A 17246-nucleotide genomic window follows, 5' to 3' on the forward strand; every position below is an offset into this window, starting at 1 on the left:
GCTTCGACCATTGCCATGTTAATCAACCTCCAAATCAGTATTCGAATGCTTCGTTTTTATATATATATATATATATATATGTATATACAGTATATATAAGTTGCCTGTGTAAGTATAAATCCTCACATAGCCCATGAAATAAGGAATAATCCCAAATTATTCATATTCAACATAGTTATTTTCAGACAGATATCTCTGTTTATTACGTGTAGAGGTGTGTGTGTGTACAGTAATGCAGGAGCGGCACTGAAACGGGGGAGATAGCAGAACATGTCAGCCTGCGCTGTGCAGCTTCAAATACCTTCAAAGCCCAAAAGATGGTATCTGGACAGCCCGACCTTTAACACTTTGAGACAGTTGCACACTGAAATTTAATTTTTAGAGTGAAAGAGGTGAGAGGTTCAAAGACTTTCAAGACTTTTCATTTTATTTTACCTGATTTGATCAAATACTTTAATGGTTTTATTGCATTTTGATGGCCTTTGAGTCCATCATGTTTCTGAATCCACTTGAAGTGTGTCCTCAGACGTCTCTCTCAGCCCTCTAGTGGATGACAACAGACTCAGAGTTGAACTCCACTTTTTATCTTTTTCAGCATAACAGATTAAATTATATGGTTGCTGCAGCGAACATGATGTGAAGGCTTAACTGTTTGGGAGAGTCTGCCGGGAGCCAGATGTTATCTTATCTTCTGTGTTTGATCACAGTTTTCTGATGAATGCTCTGTTTCCAGCGGATGAGATTTCTGTGGAGGAAAACAAAGTTAATTCTTACTGTGTGTGGTCACCGTTGTTGTAGCTCAAGCCTTTTGAGTGATTGAGGTGGAGGAACTTTACGCTTTAAAGGAAAATACAATCATTCGCATTATCGAAGTTCTGGTGGTTCATGTGAAAGCACACGTTTTTTTTCCCGCCACAGTGACGTAAATGGGGAGAATTGAAAGGCTGTTAGTATCCGTCCCATTGTCTTTTGCAGCCCGTGCTTCGCTTGTGTGCATTCCTTTGTGTGAGTGTGTGTGTGATGCAATGACAGCATGCCGGCGTCACAGGATGCTCTAACATTCAAGCCCTTTTTACCTCACTTCCTGTAAGATATCTGAGCTGTACGGTGGTGGAGTTGTGAGCTACAGGTGGTGTGATGGATCCGGGGGTGGGGGGATTTTGGACAGACAGACAGACAGGCAGCCCACCAGCTGTGCCTCAGCAGCCCAGTCTGCGCTGGAATGGGGACGTGGCCAAAAACAACAACATCCACCAGCAGCAGCGGGGCTCCTTCCACTCACATCACAGCAGCGGATCTCTTTGAGCTGCGTGCAATTGTCCCGTGGCAGATGGAGGTCCTAGATAGGCCTCCGCAGCAGCCAAACACACACATGAACACACGCAATATGTGTACACTCACAGCAGCCTGAAACAAACACCAGCTCAAGAACTCAAGTGACAATATATGGAGTATAATATGCGTGTTTAATTAGGGGATTAATGTGGCTGTGATTTTACCCAAATCCAACACCCATTAGAAGGTAATGACTGTATTTAATGGCACTAACAGATAGATGACGCACAGTAAAAGTTTCCTTTTGGGCATTTCGGAGAAACTATACTGTAACAGCTTATAAAAAAAAACTTTAATTATATGTATGTAGCACAAAAAAGTCAGTAGGAAAAAGGATAAAAAAGTGCAATAACCCAATAATTTAAATGAGGTTCTGTTACAGTAAAATATCTCAACTTGTCTTAATGTAGCAGATAGAGAAATAAAAAAATAGGTCAAAACTAAGTGTGTCAGAAGTTAATGTGTCAACCAGGCGACTCTTTAACATGTAAGAAATGTGTGTGTGTGTGTGTGTGTGTGTGTGTGTGTGTGTGTGTGTGTGGGGTGGTGGTGGTGGTGGTGGGAGGGGGGTCAGGTCCCTTTGGAGACAGACTGGGAGGGAGGGGAAGTCAAGGGAGTGGCTTGTTGGTATTATGTGTGTGTGTGTGTGTGGTGTTGGTGGTGGTGGTGTGCGTGTGTGTGTGTGTGTGTGTGTGAGTGTAAGTGTGTATGATGTGGCTGAGGGAGTAGAGCGGCAGAGTAGCGGACGTCCTGACTCCAAGAGGGTTACTGCTGAGAGAGAGAGAGAGAGAGAGAGAGAGAGAGAGGCAGCCGGGTCAGTGAAGAGAAGGTAAATGTCATACTGACTTTTTTCTCACAGACCAAACGCTCCTCTCTGACCGTCTTTATCTTTTTTTATGCGCTGAAAGGCCATTCATCTTCCTTTCTTTATCTTTCTTTTAAACACCTTTCCTCATCAATCTGGGCTTGTTTCTGTCTGACTGAAGAATGGGACGTACCTGCCTCTCTGTTTACCTTTCAGGTTTGTGTACATACTGGTTTATTGCTGAGTTAGATCATTTTTGTTCGTTCGAGTTGACAGTTTAACACTTAAGGATGTAGGTGACATCTTAATGATGCATGAGATGTAACTGGGTCATTGACACATGCAGAATTAATGCAACATAACTTGATATGGATTCTACAACAATATTTAATACTTTAAATGTATTTAGTAATTTAATCTTGTAAATTGTCTCTTTGAGGCTGCAGGTTTGCATGCCATCTAGGTGTGTTGGGAGAGCTCAGGTAGGCGGGTGTTGCAGTTCCAGACAGAGTTTTGTTTGCTCTCTGATCTCATCATAAACATGTTGCAAGACCTGAGGAAAGAGTAGTTAAACTGTCTTAAACCGAGCCCAGCGTTTGCAATAGAGAGGGTTTAGCGGAGTTTGGAGATGAGTTGTGCTGGAGGAAAAAAAGTACACTAGATCCATTTTGACCAAAAAAAGGCCAGAAAGTAAGCTTAGATTGGCATGTGATGATGTGCAGTAAGTGGAAATGGGAATGAGGCTAAGGGCTGAGTTTTTTGTGGGTTCCCTCACTCCAGACTTTGTGTGTGTGTGATACCGAGATGATTGCTACTTCATTCCAGCTACTGTATTTCAGTTATTGGAGGTGAGCCGAGTGTGCGGCTCCTCAGGCTGCAGTAATGGAAAAACAGCTGCCAGGTTTCTCCTCTCCTCCATGTGGAAGACCCTCAAAAGATCTGACCCCATCAGCGTAGTGATGGATTTAACTTCCATGGAAAACTGGAGCATTGCGTGTTAAATAATCTGAAGCTGATCTCAGCTGGTGAAGGAGGTGTGTGTGCCTCAGCCTCAGCCTCAGCCTCAGCCTCAGCCTCATTGTTGTTATTTTTTGTGGAGTTGAGGGTTCAGAGGAATCCACAAGGCCGACGCCTCGTTGTGGTCACAAGAGAGGACAGTTGTTTTTGTGTTTACGGGTTTGAGCTTTCACAATTATAGTCCAAAGCGAGCAGACTCCTGAGGCCACATGGGATGAGTGGTTCGGAGTGGGACGGTGTTGGTTCCACTCTGTCAGGTCTTCACTGTTGGGGCCAGAGGGGAAGCCGCTAATGACAGCATGGTGGCTGGCAGCAGGTTCGGAGCTCTGGTCTGCGTCTCTAGTTCCACTTTATCTTCCCTTTTTTTCCTCTCTGTCTCACTGTCTGTGAGAAATATGCTCCCTGTGGTTTAGTGGGAGCTGTGAAATGATGGCTGTCTGTCTGACTCCCGGTAGAAGCAGGAGAGAGCGAGGAGGGCCGGGTGAGGGAAGACTTGTCGTCTCTAATTGTGTTTATGGCCCAAACACAATTATCTCCCCCTGTGACTCTTTGATTGAGTGACTCCACTCAGAAGGAGAGCGCCTCTTTGTGTGTGACCTCTCGCATTATTACAGTGTAGCACCTTCAAGTCTTTTGTGTGGTTGCAGAAGACTGTTTGTGACCTCCAAACTCATCAGACGCTGTAATGACTCATTAAATGAGCATTTCACTGAATTCACAGTCTGCATGAGCAACATTTAGCGCTGGCTTTAAAAGCTGAGAAGACTTTTTTTTATGCTCCTGAATTTGTGCTGCCGCTTTGTGTTTTTTTTGCTCCATATGGAAAAAAGAGGAAGGAATGGAACAAATGACACTGGAGCACCTTATATGTCGATTTATACTGCTATGATGTCACGGGTAGTATTTCAACTGTCTAGCTTCTTTTAATGAAAGTTTTTTTTCTTTCACAAACACAGATTGATTTCTCCGGGATGATTTTAGCTACTAGAGCTGCATCAATTAATCGATTAGTTGTCAACTATTAAATTAATCGGCAACTATTTTGATAATTGATTAATCGGTCTGAGTAATTTCTGATTCCAGCTTCTTAAATGTGAATATTTTCTGGTTTCTTTATTCCTCTATGACAGTAAACTGAATATCTTTGAGGTGTGGACAAAACAAGACATTTGAGGACGTCATCTTGGGCTTTGGGAAACACTGATTGACATTTTTCCCCATTTTCTGACATTTTATAGAACAAACAACTAATCGATTAATCGAGAAAATAATCAACAGATTAATCGACAATGAAAATAATCATAAGTTGCAGCCCTAAAGGCTTTATTTCAATCCTATCAAACTACATTATATGATACATTTAATGGTGTGTGGTGTCTTTGTTTATAACCGGTGCAGTGCCATTCCAGAATCACCTTTCCTGTTTGTGCTGCCGTCTCCCGTGACAGTGTCTGATTACATTTTCTCCTCAGTGATTGAGCCGCTCCGCCTTGTAATCTGCTCAAGGTGGGGAAGGTCACAGTCAACGGAGTAGAAAGCCTCGAGTCCTTTCTCACCTCTGCCTCTCGCTTGTGTTTAAATTCGAGCTGGCTTTGTGTTCGGTCGCTCTCTCTGATCACACACTGCGTTGATTAAAAGCCTTTTAAAAACACAAAGGTGTGACTTACACGATTTCCCCTCTGCTGACAACTGTGCCAGTCTCTCTTGTGAAGGATAACATAGTTTACACATGGACAACTTATTGTGTGGTTGGGTGTGTGTGCTTTCTTTGCTTGCTTGAGAGCTTGTGAATGTGTTTTCAGAAGCTTTTTTTTAGGTAATAGTAGGCTATAAATCTGGTATTATATTCTCAGTATGTAAGGTCACATCCTGTATGTTTTTTCAGGATCCACCCCAAACTTTTGTAGCACTGTTCTCAACCCAGATGCTTCTTGTTAAACACCTACTGAATGACGCATACCACCTGAAGCTCCACAAAAAGCTTTTTGCCCTTTAATAGAAGAATCTGCAGGTCCTCGGAGTCTAGTGGATTACAAATATGTGTGGGAGTGATTTAAAGTGTGTGTGTGTGTGTGTGTGTGTGTGTGTGTGCACACGTGCTCAGAGGAGCCTTATTTGTGCAGCTGATTTTCCTGTGGAGTAGCTCAAGGTCAGGCACCAGAGGCCCAACAGTAGTGCCGGCATCTTCATCTTTTCCCCCTCCACACCTCTCCTGTTTCCTTTCCATATGCCAAAATACTCCTACCTCTCCTCGGAGATCTACCTCCTGCTGTGACTTCCCTCTATCGGTGCAGGTTAGGGCTGGAGTGGTGCAGGAAGAGCTGTATTTTGTGCTGCTGTCAGACTGCAGGTAATCTTGAAGGAGCTACCTTAGTCAATACATTGACTGTATATGTTGGCTCTTTTGGCACTCAGGGCGTCTCTCTCTCTCACTCTCTATCTCTCTCAGACGTATACAATGGAAAATAAAACAGATCTTTACTTTTCCAGCTGGCCAAGCATGTGGCTCATCATAGCTGGAGCGTTTGACCTCAACCTGCAACAAAAGACTGTTGTGATCACCAGCTGACCTCAAACGGGCGATTGTAGGACTGATGTTCTCACTCTGGTTTTGATCAGAGGAATGGGTTGGCAGTTTGTCCCTAACAACAACCTGTAGACATTATAGAGCGTGATACGTCTGGAGCTTTATAGAAAAGCACCTAGCCGTGTGTGAATCTTCTCTTTTCTTTTACAGGAGACAGAGCGGGAGAGTCACAGTGAGCGTAACAGATCTCAGATCCGGGAGTTACGCAGCCAGCAGACACAACAAAGCAGAGAGCTGCAGAGATTAGGTGAGAAACACTCCTTCAGTACCAGACTGCCTAACACATATCGTCTGCATGCTATACACACTTAAATCACGTTTAGCCATGCCACACTTTTGGAATCGTTGAAACACAAACTCTTTTATATGCTGTAAAAATTCAAGGTCAAGTTTGGGTAAGAGCTTATAACTGGAAGCCCACACTGACCACCTCTGTTGCGTTTACGTGACTGCATACATCCGTCTTGGTGCAATTTCCTCCTCACTGCCTGTTAAAATAGTCCGCTGAAGGGGCCATTCTCCTGAGGTGGCGGTCAGGAGGTCATATTAGTTCAGGCTCCTTCATCTAACTTTATTAACCGTTTGGAGTCGCTCACAAACATAGGGTTAATGACTTCTTAAGTGTGAAGTCATTTCATTAACCGCTCTGTTAGCCCAACCATTAATAAAGAGGTATGAATGCAAGCCTTCAGGAAGGGATGAATGTGCGTCGTTCACTTGATTTCTTGAAACTTTGCAGGCACAGAGCTCACGATAAATAGCCTGTAAAACGACAAAAGCGTGTTATTGACAAGTCATAAATGTTACAAACATACCTACAGCTTGTCCAATTCATACACACCAGGACAAACTATTAATTGGACAATCCCCTTCATACAGGAAAACAAATTAAACTTCGATCATCCTTGGCTGAAGATGAAAGTGTTTTACAGGCCTGGCTGACCTAAACTTGGCCCTGAGGCTGGCAACCATAATAATGTAATTCTGTGTGGCCTGGTCTGCCCTGGACTTGGCTCCCAATGTCCTTCTCAGGGACCTGGGGTTGGTGGTGGGGTTATGGGAAGCAACAGAGGGAAACCCAACAGCCACACCTCTGCTAAATAAAGCTGATACCAGAACAGATTTAAGGCCTTGTTGGCTTGGCGGAAAAAATCCCCACTGTTCCTGATTTATCCTCCCTACCTTACAATTTAAACCAGGGTGAAGCCAGGGTGAACAAAAAAAAGACCACCATAAAAACACAAAGGAGGAAGCCGCCTCAAAAGTTTTAAAGTGGACACCAATCAACAAAGACACCGACGTTTATGGTTGGGAAAGGACAGTGGTTGGCCGGTTGTCTTTTCAGCAGAGGGAAAGTGGCAGAAAATAAGAGATTGACTTGGACGATCAGTGGCGGCTTCTTTTTGGTCTTTGAACACAGCACACATACCTCTACCTCTTAGACAAATAGCTTATATTTACAAGCTTTACCTCAATGACCATGTGTCCAGCCGTACTGCATTCTCGTGCAACCTGTAACTTGTACAGTAAAGCTGTGATTTAGGAAATGAAATGTTTACAGAGACGCTCAGTGGAATGTGTAATGTGCCGTGAGTTCCCAAAAGAGGAAAACTTGCTCAACTTCAAGTTTGACGCTAATGCTTTTACAGCACTTTAAGGGCTGAACACAGGAGCATGTATTATCATTAATACCAGGCCACTAGTCATGCATGTATATCAGATCATTGTCATTCACACAAGACCATGGTCTGCAACTATGGCACCATACAAGTCGCTGCTAAACCATAGAAGAGTATACAGTGGTTCCCAACATAGAGGTCAAGATCAGTGGGCTGAAAAGTGAATCCAAAGCTGAAGTGCCTTAAACTTGCATTCTTTCTAACAGCCAGCAGGGGGCGCCTCCTCTGGTTGCAAAAAGAAGTCTGATTGTATAGAAGTCTATGAGAAAATTACTTCTCACTTGATTTATTACCTCAGTAAACATTTTAAACATGAGTTTATGGTCTCAATCGCTAGTTTCAAGTCTTCTTCAATACAGCATGATGTTCATTTAGTAAATTATGGTCCCATTTAGAGTCAAATAGACCATAAATGAGGGTATGCTTTGAGGCGTGGTTACCTTGTGATTGACATGTCGCTACCACGCCTTTTTCTGAGAGGGTCCGTGTTTTCGTCTTAACCCTTTCACAGTGTGTTTTCAGTTCATGAAAGTTAATTGTAACATTTCTGTCGCCTAAAAATGGGTTTCAAAACGGCAGTCCACAAAACAACGGATGACGTCACAGTGACTACGTCCACTTCTTATATACGGTTTATGGTTGAGATAGACAAAAAGAGAACAAAAATCTAAATTATGGTAATTTCTCAAATCTTTTCTGTTGGAAAATTTTCATTTTACACCTTCGAGACTCTAAAAAACTATTAAAATTAAACAATTTGATCAAGAAATCTAACATTGCTTGAACTGCTCACGGCTCAGAGACATATGCAACCTCTAACAAAGGATCAAGAGTAAGCATTGCTTCACTAAGAAGGTTGACAAGCCAAAAAAGGCTGGGAACCACCCGCACATGACAACATTTTTTTCTCAACCAGTCTCCTTTTTCGATGGCATTAAATGGTTACTGCAATGTTTTAGTTTTTTTTTACAGCTTAGTGTTTATTTCTTTTTATGGTAACATTTTGAAAAGCTAATGCAACAGCTTGAATGAGACACTTGCTTTTATATAGTAAAAGTAAATTTACTATAGAAAGCTGTCTTCTACCTGTTATGCCAAAGCAGAAGTGTGATGATGTTAAACCCAGGTCATCAGCAGGCGAGGCTGAGTCGAAAAACCAGTGTTGACCCGTTCACAGCAGCGACAAACACGAGCTTTCCTCGGGTCATTGCTTCAGTGTGAAGGAAGTATAAAGAAAACCCTCAGTTGGCCTTTGTTTGTGCTCTATATATTGACTGGCAGCAGAGTGCACAAGCGCAGGCTGCTTTTGTAGCTATTTCAGAGCTAAAAGCAAGCCTCTCATTACCCAGCAGCACCAGGGATTTTCCCAGAAATCGCTACACAATGGACATGACAGCTTCCCGATGGCAAAAACATGAACAATAACGTGAGAGTTTGTTGAAGAAGCAGTGCGTTTTTGGCTTTCACTTCAATTGGGCAGTAATTGAGTTTGGGTTGAGTGCATCATTAGATATAGACACTGCTGTCTAGTGGACCATTCAGTGTCACATGTGGCAGCCGTTTATTGTCCTAATTGTGTATCATAATCACGTTTTGTATTCAGACCGTATTACATAATCATCTGGTCTGTTTAATCAGCAACTTGCCGCCATTTATAAATAGATTGTGCACAATTTAGCAGGCATGTTTTAAATGAAACTGTGAACCTCGATCCTGTCCTGTCGGAAGTTAAAGGAGATTTCTGCGGCTGCCGGTCAGACGCTTTGATTTGGTTTGTAAATGACAGGCATGCATACTTGGTGAACCCCATTTGGTTGCAGAGTTGGTGCAAACACCGGTCACACAGAAGTGTTTTCATGCCTTTATGTATACATGGGCTGTGGGAATCTGATACACTCTTGGTTTTCTCTGTTTTCCTTATCTGCGGTATGTACACAACCTCAGATATTCCATCACTAGAAGCACCATGGGGTGCTGGAGGTAGAGAGTATCACAGAGGGAGGATGTGGGCAGCGCTGTGTTGTTTGGAGTGTGGTTTCCTGAGGAGAGAAGGAGCAGTAAAGGAGCTTGGACAGAGGGGAGGGGAAGTACTTGTCTTGGTCTCTATTTCACCCTCACTTCCTCCTTGACTTCTTGTACTTGCTTACCGCCTATGGTTAAGCCACACTCTTTAGCTGTGACCCCTCCTTCTCTTTTACGCACATCCACCGACACAATCTCACAAATCTTGCTCAGGAACTGAGGCCAGCCTGGAGGAAATGCCTACATCCCCTCATGTCTCCACGTGCCTCCTCTGTGATCCTGGGTGATATTTTCTAGCCAGGCCTCTCATGGGGGCCCCTGCGCCCGCAGAAGTATTTCATTTCTATCACTTCAATCTCACTTCAACACCTACTGCTTCCTTTGCTCACATACAGTAACACCCTCTTCGCTTTGGTTTGACGTGAGAGGAAGCATAGAAGTAATCAGTTTTTTACAAAATCAGGAAAGCCACAAGGTAGAGAAAGGTATTTATGGCTCATCTTTCTTGTGTGTTTTCTGCTGCAGGCTCCAACTCAGGCATGGTGTTGGTTCTGGATCACCTGGTGAAGGACGATGGTCCTGCACCTCTGGTGATCCAGCCGCAGAGAGAGGCTGTGACCACAGAGCCTGACCTGGTCCTGCCTCATCGTCAAAGGTCTGACTCCTCAGCTTCAGACCGCAGTGTGACCTCTGTGCTTTCCAGGTCCAATCTGGATTCTGTGGCCTCAGAGAAGAGTCTGGGCTCAGCCTACAGAGCCCGGCTGGACTCTGGAGCCTCAGACAGGAGCCAGAGTCCCTTCCAGCGTGGCCGGCTAGACTCTGGGGCATCAGAGCGAAGCGTCGGCTCCCTGTCCTACGCCAGACAGAGACTGGGCTCAGATGTCTCCGACTCTGGCGTCAGACCCCGTTTGGGCTCCGGGGCTTCAGACAGCGTTGGTCTTTTGTCACGGAAACGGACTGACTCGGGGACATCTGACCGGAGTGTGAGTATGTCCTCTGAGGAGAGGGGTCCAGCGGAGGAGGTGGAGGTAGCCACGAGTGGTTCAACTTACAGCACAGATTCAGAAACCGAGAGCGGAAGCCAAGGTCCAGCCGACCTCCAGGCTCGGTCCGATCAGGACTGCATCATTGACCAGGACCAGCCCGATGGCGCTGTTTTATCTAGGAAGGATCCTGCAAATGGTCTGCTCAACGGCAGCACCAAGGGAAAAAACGACTTCCAGAAACAAAAGGTAGAGTGCACAGTCCTTGTATCATGAACAGCTGATGTCTTTGTGTCCTGAATATACAGACAGGAAACAAATTAAAGGAAAAACCTGAACGAAAGAGTAGAAGTGCAACGATACATCGATTCAATGATCAACGATCCAATATCATCAATGATCATCATCTTTCAGATATGCCTTTGTTTTGAAATTCCCATGGCGCGACTATATCGCCATTTCCATCCAAGCGGTCCCTCCTTCCCAGTAATAAAATTGGATAATTATATTTTAGTTGCTTTTTGTGAGTTGATATGAACTGATTGTGTTAAATGGGCATATGATATTGTCTCATATCGATCGAAGGCCCCTGATTTGAATCTAATCAAAATCGTATCGTGGCGGACTTTGTGATATCAGCAAATATCATATCGTTGTCCTAAGAATCAATATAATATTGTATTGTGATGAAACTTGTGATTTACATCCCTATAAAAGACTGGAGAAACATAATAAATGCACACAGTCACCATACCTCAACCAAATGAAACAGCTCTGAAGTCCAGCTGAAATTACATTTTTGTCTGCTACAGCAAACCTATCTGCCCATGACATGTCAGCTACAGCGCAAGTTTGTTTACTTTGACTCTATTATTATGTTTGACTACAAAAATGGATTACCAAATGTGATTACAGTTGGACTTTGGACACATCTGTTAGACTGCTCTTTCCACCCCCCATTGTCAAAACACCAAATGAGGAAGTATCTTATAGAAAAATGGTGTTCATCCCTCCAGTAGAGTTATACAGACTTGTCTATGCTAAGGGAGGCATACTGAGACACTTGAATTTGTCCCCCATCTGTATCAGTTGCAGCCGTCTGAACAGCAACGGCACAGAGTATGTGTCATAACTGCACCACTAGAGTGGGGTGTTGAGCCACATAGTCACACGCACCAACAGTCCAAGCTCTCCCTTTCTTTCTATTTCTATTATCCCTGACAAGACACCCCAACACTCCATTCTTCAGTGACACCCAGGTCACATCGGCATCCATAAACACACCACGCTGAGGTCCTGTTAGGTGCTGTTTAACTTTTGTTCCTTGGCTACACAAATAAACTGTGCACCTGAGTGTCTCTGCTTCACCTCAGCAGCGGCGCCTCACCTGCTGTCAGAGAGGGATAGACAGCGTTACGGGCCAGAGGTTCTGTCTCTCTTCAGCCCACAGTACAGCAGAGAGCACGCAAACACGCACACAGCTGATGTTTCTGTTAACTGACTGTTAACTGTGGAGCAACATTTCCCATCTTGGGGGCTCAGGTCACCATGACGCCATCGCGTCGCTCCTCTAAATGTGTTTACCCAAGACTGGCCCTGACTTCTTTTATTGTTCCCTGAAATATATACGCTGATGCTCAGTCTCCTGAGAGTAATGTAAACACTCTGGGGCCCATCATAGCCCCGCTGCCAAAAAAAGAACAGAGGCCCACTGCTTCACTCCAAACACAAATGTTACATAATGAAAACACCACCGGTTGATTCTGTATTTAGTGTGTAGATGTCACCACAGCCATCCATGAAGCCCCTCATGAATGTGCATCGCTGCCCTGTTAAACATGGAGCTTTTTATTGCAGCAGCTCTGTGGTTGTCAATCCAGGCACAGTGCATGTTAACCCTTAATCTCCTCTACTTCCTCTGCTGATTGTTCTCTCAAAGTTTCTTTGTGTTTTCTTTCCCTTTTTAGATGACAATTAACAGCGATCTGCCCCTCACTCATGGCAGCAAGGATTCTGGTAAGCAATTAGTCCTCTTTTAGCTCTTAGTCTAACTCTTAGTCCTGAACTGATTAATCAATAGAAAATCAATTCACACATCAATGTTGATAATATTTGAGTGTATTTATTATGGAGAAAATCCGAACATTCATCATTTCCAGCTTCTCAAATGATTTGCTGCATCTCTCTCTTTTGAATCATTGTTAATTGAATATGTTTGGGGTCAGTACTGTTGAACGGAAATAACGCGCAATTTTTAATATTATTGGCTCTGAAAAAATTCGGATTGGCATTTTCACCATTCAAATTCATTTTTTTAAGAAATCCACAGATTTATTGGTAATGGAAATGATAAGTCGCAACTCTTATATGACCTTATATGCCAGAGGAGTGGACTGAAGTCACAAATTTGATGACTGTAGACTCGACTTGACAAAATAAAAGCAGACTTGCAACTCGACTTGGACTTTAACACCAGTGACTCGTGACGTCACTTGGACTTGAGCCTTCTGACTTGAAAATACTTGATACCTTCCCCCCAAGCCCAAAGATTTAAAAGTATGTTATTTAAAAAGTGTGTGCAGGAAGACAATCAACTGCCCTGTGCCGGAGGTAACTCCATCAGTGTTTTGTTTATTTACTTTTTGAGGGACCCTTAAATGATTTGTTTGGGAAGAGGATTAACTCATGGGGGTAAACTGAATCGAACAAACTGAATTTCACTCTATCTTGTTTATTGCTGAATCCCCGAAAAGTGGTGATTTTGTTGAACTCTGGACTCTTTATTTTTGGTGAATATTACTGGGATTATTCAGCCTGTTCTCATTCCCAGGGCGTCAAATACCGACGCTTTGTCATGGCTGTCGGCATTTGATACCGCCGCACAGGGCACCCTTTAGCGGCAGTAGGAGACGCACTGGGCGTTCCATTAACTACAATGTAAACCCATCCGCGGCAACAGTAAATGCTCAGGGAAAGTGTTGCGGTGATGTATTATAAAGAGACATAGACCGCAGTGGTGGATGGGTCCAACAACACAGGGCTTTCATCCATGTTTTTGCATCCTGTGCGTTACCTTTCACTTTCACTTTACAATCAGCTGATCGTTCGTGTCCCGTGTTAACAACGTCCAGTCACATTTGCACTGTAAAAACAAAGTAATTTTGAGCCCAACCATGTTGTTTTTTCCTAAACCTAACTAAATGTTTTTATTTAATTCACAACATTTAACACGTGTTAACGGCGACCGAAAAGTGACACAGAGCGGTCGTTAAGCACGTCTTTAGTGCGATGGAAAAAGTGATGCTGAGGGGTCTGACAAAGTTTCGGTATGTGACGAGTTGGGATGAGAACGTGTTGGATTATTGAAGAGTGCATTGTGACTTGTTTAGGACTTGAAACTCAAAGTTTAGGACTTAGGACTTGAGTGCAAACACTTGAGACTTACTTGTAGATTGCAAATTAATGACTTGGTCCCACCTCTATTATATGCATAGATTCATTTGGTTTACTTTATGGACATTGCATTTAAAAGTAATGATATCACACCAGATGGCTCATAGCCTGCAGGACTCCAGTATATGGAGACAATGACATCCATTAATGTGATCGTATAGAGCCACTCACAGCAGAGAGTGATGGTTATACTATACCCCATTTTCTCTCTTTCTACCAGACAGTGTTCTTTACTGTGTCCGATGCATTATAAACTGTGGTTTTCCTCCCGAGCAGCACATCTTTTTTTTCTTTGTTAGGATGACCTCAGTGAATATCTTCTCCTCTAATCACTAGTGTTTTTTTCCGTTCGAGAGTCTGTGCCAAATCATGAGCTTTGTACACATTATCTGACGGTATTAAGGATCAGAGAATGAAAAAATACCCATGAGTGGAAGAAACATGTCCTGAAAAGTCCAAAAGATAGAAACTGAAAGGCGGTGAAACGGGGGAGGTTAAGTCGAGCACAATAAAGGGGCTGGAACAAAACCTAGAGAGAGGAGGAAAATAGGATTGGGATTTATAGAGGGCTTATGAGGTGGAGGAGGAGATGATGGGAGCAAGAGACTTTAAGTGTGCTAAATTCAGCCTGAACAGTGGAAGGGATCTCGTTTCTGTGTCTCTGCTGTATTGAGTGTTTTTCTGTGATTTCAACTCCCCTCCTGCATTATGTGTTTACAGCACCTGAGAAGAAAGATATCGTATTGGAACAATTCAACCGTACCAACTCAGTGCGTGATCGAATGCGCAAGTTCACGGAGTCCAGCCAGAGCCCGAATGTCCCCGCTTTGAAGAAAGCTCCTCTGAGGAACGGGACCACCTCCGGCAGCGGTGGCCAGACGAATATCTCCAGAGCCGCGGAGCTGTTTACACACACAGCAGCATCCCTCAGCACATCTGGAGACAGGCCAGCACGGCCACGTGTGGACTCCACATCTAGCACCTCTGGCGCATCCCAGAGTCAGGCTGTACCTCAGCCAAGAGGCGTGGCCAACAAACCTCTGTCTTCTGCTAGCCAATGGCAGAACTCCATGGGTGGGACGAGGCATCCAGCTGAAAAAGATGTGCATGCCTCCAGTGACTCAAAGGAAGACAGGACCCCAGGGAGAGCAGCTGGACAGCAGGTCACCCAGGGAGAGGCAGACCCGGACATGAAGACTTTCCTCACCATCGAGATCAAGGATGGGCGCACCACCACTTCCTCCTCTACGGCCACCCCTAGGGGCAACATGGTACCCATCACCAACATGACCCCGCGCATCACCACCACTAATGCTCTGGGACAGAGAGCAGGTAGGAGCACCAACCTCACCAACCTCACCAACCTCACCAATCTCATGCTCAAATAACTCACTAAACATGATGCTGTATTTTCCAACGTAGTAATTCAGGATGACAGAACACCTCTGTTTGCTTAACAACTTCATGCACCATGCTTTTTAGGTGAAACTTGATTATATTGGAAGCTCTATATGGAGTTGGTGCATTATGCAGATCTGCAGCCTACTGTGCATGAATCTTAATTTAGCGACTGTTACTAACATCAAGCCTTACATCACAATGGAATCCCAGTCGTTGTGGGAGGCGACCGGCACCAAGGAATCGGTCACAAGTGGGATGATGACAAGCAAAGCGCGTGGATGAGTGGGGATGGATGTTAGGGCTGAATATGAAACAGCGTTATTTGTACTGAAGGGTATTGTTATAGAGTGGGCAAGTTGCTGCAGTGTGGAGGGGGTGAGGTCAGTAGTCAACAGAAGCGAGTATATTTGGGACAAAGAAAACAGTAATTGTCTGTCTCAGGCCAGACTGAACAGTAATACTGTTATAAGCCTGCTAGCCCACACAGTGCTGTGTTTTGTTTGTTCCATGCTGTAGATATTGTCTGTATCTAAAATGACCCTTTCTTCCATCATTCATTTAGGTGTGCATTTAAATGAGGAAAACATTTTTGGGAAATCAGTTCATTATTACAATGAGAACATAGAAACCAAAGTCATGACTCAACCAGTGGTGGCTCAGCAGTTTTAGACACCGTGAGATCCTCACTTTGAATGTAGCTGGAGAGCGTTGACGCATGTTAACCCCTTCTTTTGTTTCCTGTCTCTCTCTACTGTCAACTTCCAAGAAAAGGTGTCCATGCATTTTACACCTTTTATTAGTGAGACAACAGTAGAGTAGATGACAGGAAATGAGGGAAGAGAGATGGGAAAGGACATGTAACATAGATCAGCACCTTAACCTCTAGGCCGGCCACCGGGGCGTCCCGCGAAAATAACTTTAGACAGTCTCCCCCTGATTTCTAAGAAGGGAACATGGTGGCTGATGGAAGAATAAAATCTATAAATATCACTGTGCAGTAGATCAAAACATGGTCGCTCACCTGAAATAGTTTCAAAAATAATCCAGCGTTATTGAGCTAACAGTATCTGCGTTTTCTACATTAGTGAACCTCCATACCCGTCACACTGAAAAATCCACTTGGAACTTTTAATTACTAAAATATGTAGCATTTTTATTGGTGTTAGAGAAACACAGCAAGTGTTCAACGAGGTATACTTAAATGGTGCGAGTTTCTGTATTGTGAAATAATTAAAAGGCACGTAAAGCAGCGGGACAGTCTCGTAAAAGCACGTTTAATGTACATACTCAGCACAGCACATACTCATAGTGCAAAACAGCACCAGCAGGGATTCATTAATTGCATCATGAAACAAAAAACATGAATTGCTTGAATCTCCGTCTGTTTCAGAAGCAGAGCTGCTACAGCTGCTATTACTGTCTGTCCAAACAAGACGTCTTAAGTTTCAGCTCTTCCCAGCAACCGGGTCCTCCAACCCAAACAGTTTATTTAAGACTCAAGCTGGACCTGTGCGATTACACCTCTTACAACCAGCACCCCCCGACACATTCTGGCAGCCCCACTGGGCTCCTCAATTTGCTTTAATGGTTTTGGGCTCCTTTTTTGGGAAGCTGCCTGTCTCCCACTGACCAAAGGCGGGCTTAGATTGTGTCTCCGGTTTCTCTCAAAAGTACCTGCCAAGAGTCTTAAATGTACACTGTGCTGGACTGGTGTGCATCAATCCTGTATTTTACGATATAGCATTTGTGCATGTGTGTGTGTGTGTGTGGAGTGAAGGGATTGGGTTGAGGGGTTTGACAATAGGTCACAATGGAAATGCATGTGCACACTCTTGCAAGGGAATAAAGAGGGCTGTTTATGTTAAAGGTGGCGTCATCTACATTTACTCGCTTGTCTCATTAGACATGAGAGCGTGTTGTTTATGACACTATGGCAGCTTGTGTAACTGACTAATGACTGCCAC

General features: G+C 43.9%; 1 protein-coding gene across 6 annotated transcripts in view; it reads left to right on the plus strand.

Annotated features, from left to right (window-relative positions):
- Window positions 1–17246, plus strand: part of smtnb (smoothelin b) — a 53128-nt gene that overhangs the window by 21361 nt on the left and 14521 nt on the right. For 5 of the 6 annotated variants that reach the window (XM_037777704.1, XM_037777700.1, XM_037777702.1 and 2 more), the window contains exons 6-9: window positions 5895–5991; window positions 9971–10677; window positions 12396–12444; window positions 14602–15213. In XM_037777704.1, coding sequence (XP_037633632.1) covers window positions 5895–5991; window positions 9971–10677; window positions 12396–12444; window positions 14602–15213 — 1465 coding nt within the window. Of the gene's footprint in view, window positions 1–2012; window positions 2165–5894; window positions 5992–9970; window positions 10678–12395; window positions 12445–14601; window positions 15214–17246 lie in introns of those variants that run through there. The other variant, XM_037777705.1, reaches the window with a different exon arrangement.

This window comes from Sebastes umbrosus, chromosome 8 (assembly GCF_015220745.1).
Source record: "Sebastes umbrosus isolate fSebUmb1 chromosome 8, fSebUmb1.pri, whole genome shotgun sequence".
NCBI lineage: Eukaryota > Metazoa > Chordata > Actinopteri > Perciformes > Sebastidae > Sebastes > Sebastes umbrosus.